The following is a 15,135-nucleotide window of genomic DNA, read 5'->3' as shown; positions in this document are numbered from 1 at the left end:
AATCTTATAGCTCCTCTTTTCTGCCCTCACTTCTCCATATCTTCAATCTCTCTGTCTCTACAGGCTCCTTCCCTTCGACTTCAAACATGCTCTCATCTCCCAATTCTGAAAAAAAACTTCTCTTGACCCCTCCCTTTGTCTAGCTATTGTCCGATTTCTTTCTTCCCTTTCTTTCTAAGGTTTTGGACGGTTCTTTATTCTCGCTGTCTTGAGTTCTTGAAGCCAACTCCATTCTTGATCCCTTTCAGTCTGGTTTCTGCCCAAGGCATTCTATAGAGACAGCTCTCATCAAGATCTCGAATGACCTTTTACAGGCCAGGCTCATGGCCTTTACTCTTTTCTCATCCTTCTTGTTTGTCTGCAGCCTTTGACACCATTGATCACTGTCTTCTAGTGGATATATTTTCTGACCTTGGGTTCTCAGACTCTGTTCTTGATGGTTTAGATCTTATTTGTCTGGCAGTCTTTTGCAGTGGTCACAGGCGTCAGACTTCATCCTCTGTTTCCTTATCTGTTGGAGTTCTCCAGGGCTTGCTCTGGGTCCCCTTCTGTTTTCTCTCTACACACTGTCCTTAAGTAAACTCATTAGCTCAAGGTAGGCAACCCTTTTGAACTGGGGGCTGGGTTGCTGTCCTCAGACAACTGGCGGGGCCGAAGCCAAAAAATAAATAAATAAAGATCTTTTTTTTTTAAAAAAAATTAATAAATAAATAAACCGGACAAATGTAGGACAAAATTTCCAAATGGAGGGCCACTTTTTAAATAAAATGGAGGACACAAAAAAAATTGCTGAATTTAAAAAAATGTTAAGATAAATACTGTTTCTGAGGCTTCTATAGACAATTGCCCCACCATGCCCCCACGCGAGACGCTAAAGGCCCCGGCGGCAATCGGCAACGGACCGGGCTGGGGCCAGTCCCAAGGCCTCGCCAGGCCGCATCCAGCCGCGGGCCGCAATTGCCTACCCCTGCATGAGCTCTTTTGGTTTTTCTATCATCTGTACGCAATGACACTCAGCTGTATCTTTCCACCCTGACCTTTCTCCAGGCTTGAACAGCAAGTTTTGTCTTGTCTCACAGCTGTCTCGCAGTGGGCGCCATCGGCGTTGAAGCTCAACTGTCCAAGAAGATGGGTTCTTGTCTTTCCTCCTAAGTCCACCCTTCAACACTCTTTTCTGTCTCTGTGGACAACATTTCTATTCAACCAGTCCAGCAAGCCCGTAGTCTTGGTTTTTCTTTGATTCTTCTCTGTCGTGTATCCCTCAGATCCAGACCACAGCCAAGGCTTGTAGATTCTTTTTATACAATTGCCAAAATCCGACCATATCTCTCCGCCTCTATGCCAAGATCCTGGTCCATGCCCTAGTGGTCTCACGCTTGATTACTGTAACATCCTCCTTGCTGGGCTTTCTCTTTCTCACCTCCGCCCTTTAATTTCTGTCCGCCTTCGCTGCACGCATTATCACTCTGCCCACCGCTCTGACCACATCTCTCCTGTGTTGGCATCCCTTCACTGGTTCCCCCTCCCTTTCTGCATTCAGTATAAGCTCTGCTATCGACGTTTAGCCCTCCATGGGCTGGCCCCTCCTTACTTATCAGACCTTCTTTCTCTCCTTTCCCAACTCGCCCCCCGTTTGGTAGTCAAGGTCTGCTGTCCCAGCCCAGGTCCCTCTGCCCCATCTCGGATTCGCCCCTTTTCACCTGCTGCCCCTCACTCCTGGAAACTTCTTCCCTGCGAGCAAGAGCCATCATTCTTTAACCAGCTTCAAAACGGAGTTGAAGACCATCCTATTCAGAGAAGCGTTCCCAAGCATTGCGTGGTTATCATTTGCTATTTGATGTTCTTTTGTTGCCTGTTTTATTGAACCATTTTCTATATGCTTTGTATTTTATATGTATTATCCTATTATTCTTAGATTGTACGCCATAGGCCGGCTTACTCTTATTATTTATTGTTTTATGTACAGCACTGTGCAAATCTACAGCACTAATAATAAATAAATAAAGGGACTTGAGCATCCACGGATTTTGTTATTCACAGGGAATCTTGGAACCAAACCCCAGCGTATAACAAGGGTCCACTGTATCATCCACTGAAGTTTGCCAGGATCCTCCAGAGTCTCAATGGATGATGTAATCATTTTGCACCAGGTTATGGGTATAGCCAGGCGATTTTCTGATCTCCCTGCTCTTCACCAGCCACTGAAGCCATGGATGGGGCTGCCATAGCTCTGCAGTAAAGTCAGGGGAGGGGCTGCATTATGTTGAGTGAAGAAAATTATGACCTTGACAATGACAAAAAGAATGACGTATGCAGACTTAACTGGCCCTATGCCTGCATATACCACTAACAGGAAGCAGCCTCACTCAGCTCCTCGTCTCTCCAATGTTTCTGTCTCATTGCTAAGTCCCTTGGTAGGCCTGCTTGGAAATGAATCATGACTAACATGATGAGCAAGAAACATTTTGCCTCTCCATAAATTGGATTTTACTCAGGCAAGGCTAAACATCCCTCACTCTGCTTTTCCCGAACCATTGATACCCTGGCAAAGTCAGTGGGGGTGGGATTTAAATTAAAGGGTTTTCAGATGAGGTGGGCTTACTTTAAAGATGAGATGGCTGAGTTTGGGCCAATTTTGTTTTAGCTCTACAACATCAATTCCCACCCCCCTCCAGTGCTGCTTCAGATAGTACTCGGCTGCCCACAGAAAGCTTTGAGCATTCTCTTTATTATCTTGGTTACAGTGCCTCATGGGAGTGATGTTACTTCATGATATTTTGCTATTTTCCAAACGATATTTGTTTTTTTATGGGGTGGCTGCCCCATTGGGCAAGATAAGTAGTCAGGTGTGTGATCTTGAAGAACTATCCAACTGTGGATGGAACGGAGGATTTCTCTCAGAACCAGGGCCCCATGAAGTCCACAGGAACCTTGAACACAGATATGCTATAATAATAGAGAAAAAGGAGAGAAGGAGCCATTGGATTTCCCACCTAGCTTCTGCCTACAAGCATGGAGGCGGGCCTCTAGGATCAGCACACGCTGTGGAGTTCCTCATAGTCATAGGCACCCATTTCTTCCTGGATCTGCAGCAACTCCCGAAAGATTCCTCACTTCTCTTTGAGCTGCACGATGGTGCGGGGTGTCTGATTATCTGGTCCAGCACAGGGTAAGCGGCATCAACTCTGTCATTTTGTCCTTCAGTTCTGCCAGTGGGAAAAAGAAGAAATCTGAAGGGACAAGAGAAAAGAACACTTCACCCTTGCCATGTCATCCACAAGGATCTGCTATCACAATATCTATCTTCTATCTCTCTATCTATCTCTATCTATCTATCTATCTATTATTGGAGTCAGGGAGGCAATGCTGATGTGCATTCACAGGCTGACTTGGATCACAAAGTTAATATGCCCCATATCTCCTCAGGAAAGGGGAAATGCTGCAGCATCTCCTCAACATGTAGTAAAGACATTGCAGTCAAGGTTATATCAGCCAGACAGCTCATGCCCTCTCCTGGAATATAATTGTTGTTGTTGTTGTTGTTGTTGCTGCTGCTGCTGCTATTGTTCTTACTACTACTACTGTAGGCAACAATTCTATATTCTATGTTGTGTAACTTTATGCATACTTTAGCTACTTAGCAGACGTGCTACAGAACCCTTCCACTGAAGATGCAAATCAAGACACTAGCAAGAGTATCCCAATGAGTATGGGGTTTTGCCAATGTACTCTGACATGCCAGGCCTAGCTGGTATCCTGATGTATACTGGGCTTCACCACTGCACATTGGCAGTCTCTAACTATTATCTGGCTGGATATTGGCACCCATTATACATTGGTTGTGATGCACATGAGTCCCCATTCCACACTGATCCCAACAGTCCTGATGTGCAATGGTCACTGTGCTTCAGTCCCAATGCACAATAATTTCAATGAGCAACAATCATTTTGTTAGCTCTCTTATGTAGTAACATCATGACAGCTCCTTGCTGAATACAGAACTGATAAATTCTATTTCCTACAGATGTAAGTCCACTTACAAAGATGTAAATCCAATACAGGTGCCCCACATATTGTGTGAATTCATATAATAGGGATTCACTTTTACACTTTGGAAAAAATATGTTCTCGCTAGGCATTTTCTACACCCTCCAGCATGGTTCTATGGTATGCTCTCACTGGATGTTGACCATAGAGTCATGCTAGAGGATCCAGAGATTTCTCTAGATGTATGTTGGTCCTCCAGAGCAACTTTTCCCTGCACATGTAGATACATTTTAAAAAGAGAAAAACAGTTAAAATTGTACAGTTTAAAACAATTCAGTGCCTTCTTACAGCCCTTTCCTTAAAAGCCTTTAGTTCTAAAAGCCTGTCTGAATAAAAGTATTTGCCTGTGTACTGAAGGGTAACAAACAATGGGCCATTACAGCCTCCCTAAGGAGAGAATTCCAAAGTGTAGCAGCAGCCACCAAGAAGTTCCTCAAGAAGGTTAGAATTTAGTTAACTAAGGATGGGGAACTTCTTTTAGCTTAGGGGCAAATTTTAATTTCAGAGATGTTCTCAGGGGCGCATTGCAGCAGCGTGAGCCCAAATGTAAAGGGCTGGGGCAAACATTACTATCATGTTGTACTTTAAAGCTCTTACTCACAGTAACTGAGCTTTAGGGTTGAGTTTTAACTTTTTAGAAATGGGGAGGAGAAATTATACAAAAGCTAGGAAACCACAAATTGATATTGTCATAGGGAATGAGATGTGATCATCTAGGAAAGGCCAGAGAGCTGGAAGGGAGCTTATTGGATTATGGAAAGGCCAAGTTTCCACCCCATCCTATTCTCTTCCTTTGTAGAATTAACTGAGTGCAAACTACTTTTGCTTTTTAAACTCAGCTTGTAGCAAGTGAAGTAAGCTGAGGACAAAAGGAGAAAGCAGGCGGAGGAGAGAGAAACTGGGGCATTTGAAAAGTAGTTGAAAAATGGGACAAGACAAGATTAATTGGCACTGTTCTTGCCAAATCACAACAATTGAAGGGCATGCTATTTGCCTTTTTCAGCTTCAGTCTGTTTACAAGAGGAGATCCCCACTGCTCCTTTGAAGGCTGAGACATTGGCATGAAATCCAGTACGCCTTTTCAAAAAGCAATTCTATGGTTGAACAAAGCCCAGCTTGACTCCCACAGCCTTTTCTAAAGGATGCAGAAAACTGGTAAAAAGACAAAGAAATAAAAAGGCCAGCATAATGTCATATCTGACTTGACAATTGAGATACTGAAACAAGAGCTACTGGTGTCTGCAAGTAGAATTCTTGGAATGGAGAAACTACCTTGAGCAAGGAGATATTACAATGAAACTTAGGATACATCTTTACAACACCAGGGTCCATATAAAGATGCAAAATCAAATGTATTTATTTCTATAAAAAGTATGCCCTCCCACTGCTATAGTCAAGGTTGTAGTGCTAATTAAAAAGGAAAGCACTAATAATAATAAATAATAATAAAAATTTTATTTTTATTCCGCCCTTCCCATGATCAGGGCGGTGCACAACATAATACCAATACAAGTACAAATACAACACAATAAATAATAATAACAACAATAATCATTAAAATTGCATTAAAACCAATTCTGGCCAGCCGACCACTGCTGCCAGAAAAGGGAAGCTAACCGGGACAAGCGTCCGGGAATGCTAATAGAAATAAGAAGGTTTTTAACTCCTTCTTAAACGGGGCCAGGGAGGTGGCCAAGCAGAGCTCTGTGGGCAGCGTGTTCCAGAGGGTTGGGGCTGAGATGTAGAAGGTCCTCCTTGAGGTGGAGGTTAACCTTGCCCCCGGAACCCTCAATAGCTGCTGCCCAGATGTTCTGAGTGTGCGGGGCGGATTGTATGGAGAGAGGCGGTCCTTAACATAAATAATCAAACTAAAACAAACACAAAAGGGGCAACACAGCTGAAGGAAAATATTAATAATGCAGAGATAGCTGAATATCATGAAAAATTTAAACGATGAAGAATTCCATATAGCAGAAATCAAAACATTTGCTAGAACAAGGAAGTTTTCAACAGTTTCCAAAGGCAGCCCAATGTAGATTGCATTACAGTAGTCCAAATTGGATGTAACCAAGGCATGTGTCACCATAGGCATACCTGGCATCCCCCCAAAATGGGTGCAGCAAGTGCACAAGTTTTATCTGTGCAAATGCACTCCTGGCCACTGTTGAGACCTGGGCATCTAGGCTCAGAGTGGAATCCAGGATAACACCCACACTGTGAACCTGAGATTTCAGGGGGAGTGTAACCCCATCCAGCACAGGCAAGGCTCCTATTCCCTGATGTGTCATAACTTCACAGGAGCACCTTTATCTTGTCTGGATTAATTTTCAATTTGTTTGCCCTCATCCAGTTCATTACTGACAGCAGATATTGGTTCAGTACAGAGACAGCTTCTTTGGAGTCAGATGGGAAGGAAAGATAGAGTTGGATGTCATCCACATACTGGTGACACTTCAACCCAAAACTCTGGATGACTTCTCCCAGCAGTTTCATATATATGTTAAATAGCATGGGGGACAGAACAGAACCCTGAAGAATCCCACAGGCCACTGGCCAGGAGGTTGAACAGGAATCCCTCAACCCAACCTTTTGAATTCACCCCTCCCTTGAAGAAAGACTGGAACCACTGCATAACAGTTCCTCCAAGTCCCATCTCAGAGAGATGGCCCAGGAGACTACCATGGTAAATAGTACTGAAAGCTGCTGAGAGATCCAACAGGACCAACAGGGACACATTCCCCCCTATCCAGCTCTCTGTGTAGGTCATCCACCAAGGTGACCAAAGCTGTCTCCATCCCATAGCCAAGTCTGAAGCCAGATTGAAATTGATCAAGATAATTGGTTTCAGCCAGAAACCCTTAGAGTTGGGAGGCTACCATTCAATCCAGAACCTTGCCTAAGAATGGAATCATGGAATCATAGAATCATGGAATCATAGAGTTGGAAGAGACTGCAAGAGCCATCCAGTCCAACCCCCTGCCATGCAGGAACTCTCAATCAAAGCATCCCCAACAGATGGCCATCCAGCCTCTGCTTAAAGACCTCCAAAGAAGGAGACTCCACCACACTCCGAGGAAGGAGTGTGTTCCACTGTCAAACAGCCCTTACTGTCAGGAAGTTCCTCCTAATGTTGAGGTGGAATCTCTTTTCCTGTAGCTTGCATCCATTGCTTCAGGTCCTAGTCTCTGGGGCAGCAGAAAACAAGTCAACTCCCTCTTCAGTATGACATCCCTTCAAGTATTTGAACAGGGCTATCATACCACCTCTTGACCTTCTCTTCTCTAGGCTAAACATCCCCAGCTTCTTAAGTCATTCCTCAAAGGACATGGTTTCCAGACCTTTCACCATTTTAGTTCCCCTCCTTTGACTGGCCAATATTTATCCAAAATGGTGGGATCCAGGGAGGTCTTCTTCAGTAATGGCCTTTATATCCACAAATCTTTCTTACCCCCAACCCTTTATCCTCTCTATCCCCATGTTATTCTTCATTATTCCTGTTTTATTCTCCCTTTGCTGCTGTTTTGTTGTGCACCCTGTCAGCCAGCGGAAAGAGGAAAGGCCACCAGAAAGGCTGCCCATTGCTTTAATGCTGAGTGGCTGTGACTGTTTTGCTATTAAAGCAGGAGCTTTGACCTTTTTTATTTCCAAAACATTCAATATGTCTGCACTGCTGAAGCATCAGGTTTTTTTTAAATGAGGCAAGTTTGTTAGACCCCTAGTAATAAGTGTGACACTAATGTATTCACCGATAGATACCTAAAGCCCCTTGAACATTGCTTCACTAATTTAACTACAGAAACTCTCTGGAAAGATCTGGGGCAAAACTTCCTGTGTGCTGAAACACATGTCATTTTGTTTCTCTCAAACTCATTTCTAAGACTTCAAGAGAAGTATGGTGGAGTATCTAATTCCAGTCTGAAAGTAGGGTATGTATGTGTATTTTTGTATACACTCAAATCCTCTAGGGATCACTTACTGCAGCCAGCCAGGACCGAGCTGACAATTTTTACTCTGAGATTTTTCTTCAGCTGCCCCAGACTGTGGAACGACCTGCCTGAAGAGGTTTGACAGCTGGATACTCTATCCATGTTCAAAACAGCACTTAAAAGTAATGTCTTCTGGCAGACATATACAGATTATTTTTTAATTATGCATTTTAAAGTTTGTATTGTGTGTTTTAAATATATGTCAGTTTTATATGTTCTTTTAACTGTGCTCTGTGTTTAATTTCTTATTGTTTTCCACCTTGATCCATAGGGAGAGGTTAAAAAGTAATAAGTAATAAATAGTAAACACAAACACACACATGCAATGTAAGTGTAAAATTATAGCAGATTAGTGTAGCAGGAGAGTAATATAGTGCCATAAAATAGAGCTACTCAAACTGATGGCTCCCAGATTGGTGCTGGTCCAAGAGCCATTGGCTTCTGGTTCATTGAGAATTTCTAGGAAACCAATGGGTTGTAGACAATGGACACAAAGATGGTACTGTTCCCTGTCATACCCTGGAATACTAGGGGAAGAAATTCCTGTTGCCCACATCAGATAGACTAAGAAGCACTAGTGGGGGTGAGAGGTGGGGAGAGCTGTATCAAAGAAAGAGAAGCTGTGGCCCTCCCAATTATTGTTGGACTACAGAGTCTGAGAGCCCTAGCCAGCATAGCCAATCTTTTAGGACAATGACACTTGCTGCCCAACACCATTGGCAAGGCCACATGTGCCCCATACCTACTCTACTGGGAAATCCACCTCCTAACAACCAGCCAGTCTTATAACAGGGAGATCTCTGCTGTGGTCTTCCCTTAATGACTGCAGGCCAGTCACTTTCTTTCAGCCTCATGTACCCTGCAAGGCTGTTGTGAAGATACAATAGTGCAACTTAATTGATGTTACCAGTGTAGGTCCAGAGGCAGTGACACTCCTGCAGTCCTGAATGGGTAGCTGAGTTCTTTTCTGTGTCATAGCTGGAAATTAAAACAGGAGCCACCAGGAGCCAGTAAAGGTATTTTAATCACAGCTTTGAATTTGCCGTATTGGCTGGGGGACTGTGGGTGCTACAGTTCTAAGTCTTCCAAGCACTGTTGTTTCTTTCTTTTTCTTTCTTTAAAAGAGGGAGTGAGAGAACCATCAGAGGTGGACTGCACTGTAACAAGGTGGTCCTAGAATGTGTCTGAGGATGCCAGGCACTTGTGTTAACCCTGAATTTGTGTGCTACAACACTGTGACTCACTAGCAGTTGTCCTCTCTTTCCACCCAAGCATGGAGAAAAAGCATCTTTCTCTTTCACCTTCTCCTAATGAAGATCAAAGGGCTTGTATACTGTTTACCACCAAGCCATTAATGATGACAGAGCTCCTGGAATACAGTTAAGGGCTGCTTTCAACAAGCACAAGGCACACCAGATAATAACACGTTAATAATAATTATGACACTTAGCTAACTCTGCTTGTTCCAAGCACTTTCTGGCATACCTAATTGCTCACTTCAGCCCTATATAATGTTCCTCAGGACAGTGGATGATGCTTTAGCTAGGAATCTGCAGTTTCAAAGTATAATAACAAAGGACTGGATCCATATGTAAAAACTTTGCCTCACATAAGTAGAGACCAGCTGAAACCAAAGAAGCATAAGTGAACCAAACCTACAAAAATCCCATTAATATTTTTTTTTTTTGTGGGGGGGAGGCTACATTAAGATAGAAGTCTGGATTCAATGCAGTTAGCTGATGAGACAGTTTATACATCAGAGCTTTGTAGTTATTTACCTAGAAATGTCAGCCACCCCTCCTAGTTTTGTAAAAGACAGAGGCCTAACTCCTACTATTAGTCTTAACTAAAATAGACTATTTCAATTAGATTTACCTGTGTGTTCACCTACTGTGTAATAGTTCATTTGATGGTCTACTCTGGTTGGGACTAACCAGCTGGATTCAAGCTAGAAGCTCCATGCTTTTAACAGCTGCATAATTAGCTACCAGATGCTGTTGACCAAGCACTGGCAACCTTCATCAGCTTGGACAAATATTCAAAGCAATGGGGGCTCAAGCATAGAAATCCTGGCCAACATGTTAGTGAAGATGCTCAGAGTGACATTCCTGACGCAGAAAAACCCAAACAACCACCCAAAGGGAAGGTATTTTTTACTATACATCAAAGGAGTCACAGACAGAATAGGGAAACTGGTGAGTAAATACAACTTCCAAATGGTCTATAAACCACCCAAGAAAATCCAGCAAATACTGTGCTCAGCGAAGGACAGGAGAGACCCTCTCACAGCCACAGGAGTTTACTGCATACGGTCCAGTTGTGGACAAGTCTACATAGGGACCACCAAACACAGTGTTCAAACACGAATCAAGGAACATGAGAGACCCTGTCAACTGGGTCAGCCAGAAAAATCAGCAGTAGCAGAACATAAAATGCTGTTTGAAAACACTGAAATTCTGGACCATGTCAATAACTATCAGGTAAGAATGCACAGGGAAGCCATTGAAATCTATAAACACCTGGACAACTTCAACAGGAAAGAAGAAACCCTTAAACTAAACAAAGTTTAGCTATCAGTCCTGAAAAACACCAAAATCAATACTGTGCAAATGCAGATGAAAACCACCCAAGGTCAGGAGGGCTTCCCAAGAGATAATGGATCATTAACTAAATAGACACCCAGAGACCTTGCCATCCAACAATAGAACGATATACAGATTAACATGTAAATCACTTCCTCTCAACCAACAGTATATATACCCCACTTTCTTCCATGCCAGCATTCTCTGAAGATGCCAGCCACAGCTGCTGGTGAAACATCGGGAATAAACTCTTCTAGAACACAGCCTCATAGCATGAAAAACGCATAAAATTTTATAGTTCTGACACTCTTACCCTCAAAGGAGGGTTGTCATGGCCCTGATACGGCCAGCAAAGGGGTGGCTGGATGACACCCCTTAGGGGCAATCTGTATAGTCCCTTAATCACTTATTGAAAGCAAAGTTAATGCATTTATTTTTTTCAAATTCAAACCTAAAATATATATAGTATAAAACAACACATAACCTTATAAACACTACAAACACTACAAGCACTACAAACACTCTAAAAATTTAGCTACATCTAAACCTACAAATGACAAAACACCTACTTTAACAAACTAACCTATAAAGATCAGGTAAACTAGTGAATTCCAACTTGCGAGTTCATGCTTATAATTGTTAACTATCTCTATGTCCTCTATCCCATCTTAAAAAGAACTTGACTATATTCTAAAAATTAGTGGAGAGTCTTAATAAATGACAAAACTACTCGCCATTGCAATCTACTATTCTTCAGACTACAAGGGTTCCCTCAATTCTATATGTGCATTTCAAGAGGGACAGCTTCCCTCCTCCCAAATATTCATGTTGCAAGGACAGTCCATCTCCTGCTCTACCGACTGTCTAAAAAGCCCCCTTAACCTAGTGAGACACATCTCTGTTACACCAGTGAGAAGAAGGCCAAATTGAGGATTGAATTAGAGATGGATGCATGCTCTGCTTTGATGGTCACTGAAGGGATGCTCTCATAAAGCTCTAAGGAACTATCCAGGGTGCTGAATCATATTCCCTCAAACAAGCTTAGATCCTTTCAAGTCTGGACTAATGTACAGAAGAGCTTCACCATTCATTCGGCATAGAAGCCATGATCCTCTCCACTGCAGCCACACACTGCCCTTACAGGTGTTGTACCTGTCTTTGTCTTCCCCCAAGGAACCAGTATTAGTTTCTCAAAGCAGGCCATTTCTATCAAGATCAAGGCAAAGGAGGTGAGTTAAACATTTTTTGCTAGATAATTAACCACGCGAAGTTAAAAGAAGCAGGGGGAAAACTACAAAACAAAGACAAAGATAATAAAGATCTCCACTTCGGCTTTTGTGTACTACATCTAGCCTGATTGAGATTGCAGATCTCACTGTCTGGGATTGCTTCTCCAGGGTCACACGAGTGGCTGGCTCTGGTCTGCCATATTAGTCATTCAGTTTGAACTTTATACAGTTCCCTTCTCCAGTCCCTTTGGTGAAAGGTATACGAAATTGGCACCTGCAGTACAAAGGTGTAGAGGTGGGGATAATGTGAGCCAGTGTGGGATAGTGTTTGGAAGGTTAGGGAGATGCAGGTTCCTATTTTTACACAGCCATGAAACTCACTGAGTAACCTTGGGCTGGTCACTCTCTTTCAACCTAAGCTACCTTGCAAAGTTTTTACTGCAAAATGAAGTAGGGAGGAGGAAAGCCACACATGCTACCCAGAGCCAGGACTTAAATGTAACAACAAATAAATAAAAGATAAGGGGTGAAATAAAGAGTAACATTTTAGAATTATACAATGAAAGTGATGAAAAACACTGAAAAGTGACCTGTCTCCCTTATATTAGGACAGAGCATCCTAGTAGGCAACCAAGTACCCACCAGATATTTTTGACTACAGGTCCCACTAGCTCCATCCAGCATAACCAATAGTCAGGGATGATGGGAGGTACATTACATGTCATCACAAGGGCAGCAGGGTACCTACCACTGATAAGGGAAGAGAAGGGAGGAAAAGGCAGTTAGGAAGCTGTTTCCTGTCTGAGACAACGTCTGTCCACAGCAAGTTAAAGTGCTGCTCCTCAGAGCCACACCCTGCTGGGTGTTTCCTCCATTCAACCAGTCTGACACCCAAAGGTGAGATGAGACGCAGGTGTCAGCTGTCATTGCCCTTTGGCAATTCCTGCCTCATCTCCTGAACTTTAAAGGCCAGCACTCTCTCATTGGGGAGGTCTGACTGTGTGTGGCTGATGGCAAGCTGAGAGGCTTAAAGGTGGATGAAAAATTGCTGCTGCATTTTTTATGACCTCGACTGAGAGCTAAAATGGGGCATGTGGTGGTAGTGGGGAAGTTCATGAAAAAAATGCAGCAGCACGGAAGGACAGGCTTCAGAACTGAATAGAAAAGGTGGGTGATGGGGATCATCCATAGTGGTGGTGTGTGGATGTGTGTGTGTGTTGGGGATAGCTGATCTTGCTGACATTTGCACACACAGAGGTTCCTCAAAATGGTGAGTTAGGCATTTGCTATGGAACAGTTGCACAATGTGTTTTGCTGCACTCTAGTGGGTGCACCAACAAGAAAATGTGCAAACAGTCAGAAAAAAAATTTGTGTGTCCATGCATCAAAAATATTTTTGTACTAGGACTCTAGGAGACAAGGGTTCAAATCCCTGCTCAGTGATGGAAACCCATTGGATGACCTTGGACAAGTCACACTGTCTCAGCCTCAGAGGAAGATAATGGCAATGCCCCTTTGAACAAATCTTGCTAAGAAAACCCTACGAGTCAGAGTCAAATTGAGGGCACATTGCAGCACAACACAGTACAACAAGGAAGCAGAATTTAGCAAAAGAAATGTGTGTTTTTTAGGAATATATCTCCCCAAATTCCTCAGACTGTACCAGAAATAACCATGATAGCTAGGGGATTCCAGGAGCTGTAATCCAAAAAGAAGCTTTGCTGAATTCTTCGACAAGGCAGCCATTATGAACATTGTGAATAGAGCTGACACCAGGATGCTGAGGGATGTAAACCTTTGTCTATTTCATTCTTGGACATGTAGAATAAAAAAGGTCAAAAGTTTTGCCTGAGCTTGGCCAAAGAACAAGAGATTCTGTGTATCTTTCAACAACTGCTTTTTTAAAAAATTGAATTATGCACATGAAATATTGGCAATTTTTTTTTTTGCAACATTTCATGGGCACAATTAGAAAAACATGGGTGAGAGGGAAGCTGCACAAAACTGCTGAACCTTGCACCCATAGAAGAACATCACCCAGACTATGCCCTGCTGATGACTTGACAGTAAAGAGCATGCTTTTCACCAAGTCCCTGGAATCTCCAATTCAAAAAAGATGATGTTAACAGATAATAGGAAAATCCTCTGTCTGAGTCTCTGGAGACTTACAGTTGGTCAAACAGAATAGGTAATACTGGGTTGTATCTACAGCCCACAATGGTAGCAGTTTGATTTCACATTAATTAACATGACTGCATCCTGTGGAATCCTGGGATTTTCAGTTTGGTGATGTACAAAAATGATGAGCACAGAATAAATACATAAATTCAATCTAGACAATGAAGAAATTGAAATAGCTGAATAGTTTCCGTTCCTAGGATCAAACATTGATCAGAATGGCAACTGCAGCCAAGAAATAAGAAGAAAACCAAGAATGGGAAGGGCAGCAAGGAAAAAATTTAGATAAGATCCTAAAAAACAAAAACATGCAACTGAATATCAAAGTCAGAATTATCTAAGCCATTGTATTTCCCATCACCATGTATGGATGTGGGAACTGGGCAGTGAAGAAAGTAGATAGGAAGAAAATCAATTCATTTGAGATGTAGTGCTGGAGAGGAATGCTTAGGATACTATGGATAATAAAAAAGACAAACAAATAGGTCCTAGAACAGAGCAAACCAGATATCTCCCTGGAAGCCAAAATTATAAAAATGAGGCTGTCATACTTTGGCCACATCATGAGAAGGCATGACTCACTCAAAAAGACAATAATGCCTGGAAAAGTGGAGGGCAATAGAAAGAGAGGAAAACAACATGCCAGACTCAATTAGGGAGGTCACAAACATGACTCTACAAGATTTAAGAAGATCAGCAGACGATAGCATGGCTTGCAGATGTCTCATCCATAAGGTTGCCATGAGTTGGGGCTGACCCAAGGGCAGTTAGCAACAAAACGGCAACAGCAACAAGTTATGATGTGAAGTGGAAGGCTTTCAGGGGCAGTGTCTATAGTTTTCTGTGGGTCTTCCATGCTGTATGGCTGTGTTCTGGAAGAAACTCTTCTTTGTCAGGATTAAATTCTTCCAAAACACAGCCACACAGCCCAGAAAACCCACAGAAAACTAAAGCAACAAGGTACTGATAATCTTCCATAGAAATTTATTATTTATGTATTTGTGTATTTAATCAGCACCATCACTTTACATGACAGTGTACAGTTTTGACAGTTCCCTGGCCTCAGGTTTACAATCTAAAAAGACACAACACACAAGGAAAAGGGAATGGCAA

At 42.6% G+C, this 15,135-nt stretch overlaps 1 protein-coding gene across 1 annotated transcript in view; it reads right to left on the bottom strand.

Moving 5' to 3' along the window:
* Positions 1 to 15,135, bottom strand: part of OLFM2 (olfactomedin 2) — a 209,856-nt gene that overhangs the window by 24,943 nt on the left and 169,778 nt on the right. Inside the window, 3 exon segments of the mRNA XM_042448105.1 lie at positions 2,994 to 3,047; positions 3,050 to 3,096; positions 3,098 to 3,207. Of these exon segments, the coding sequence (XP_042304039.1) occupies positions 2,994 to 3,047; positions 3,050 to 3,096; positions 3,098 to 3,207 (211 nt within the window).

Source organism: Sceloporus undulatus, chromosome 2 (genome assembly GCF_019175285.1).
Source record: "Sceloporus undulatus isolate JIND9_A2432 ecotype Alabama chromosome 2, SceUnd_v1.1, whole genome shotgun sequence".
Lineage (NCBI taxonomy): Eukaryota > Metazoa > Chordata > Lepidosauria > Squamata > Phrynosomatidae > Sceloporus > Sceloporus undulatus.
This window is presented reverse-complemented; position numbering and strand designations above follow the sequence as displayed.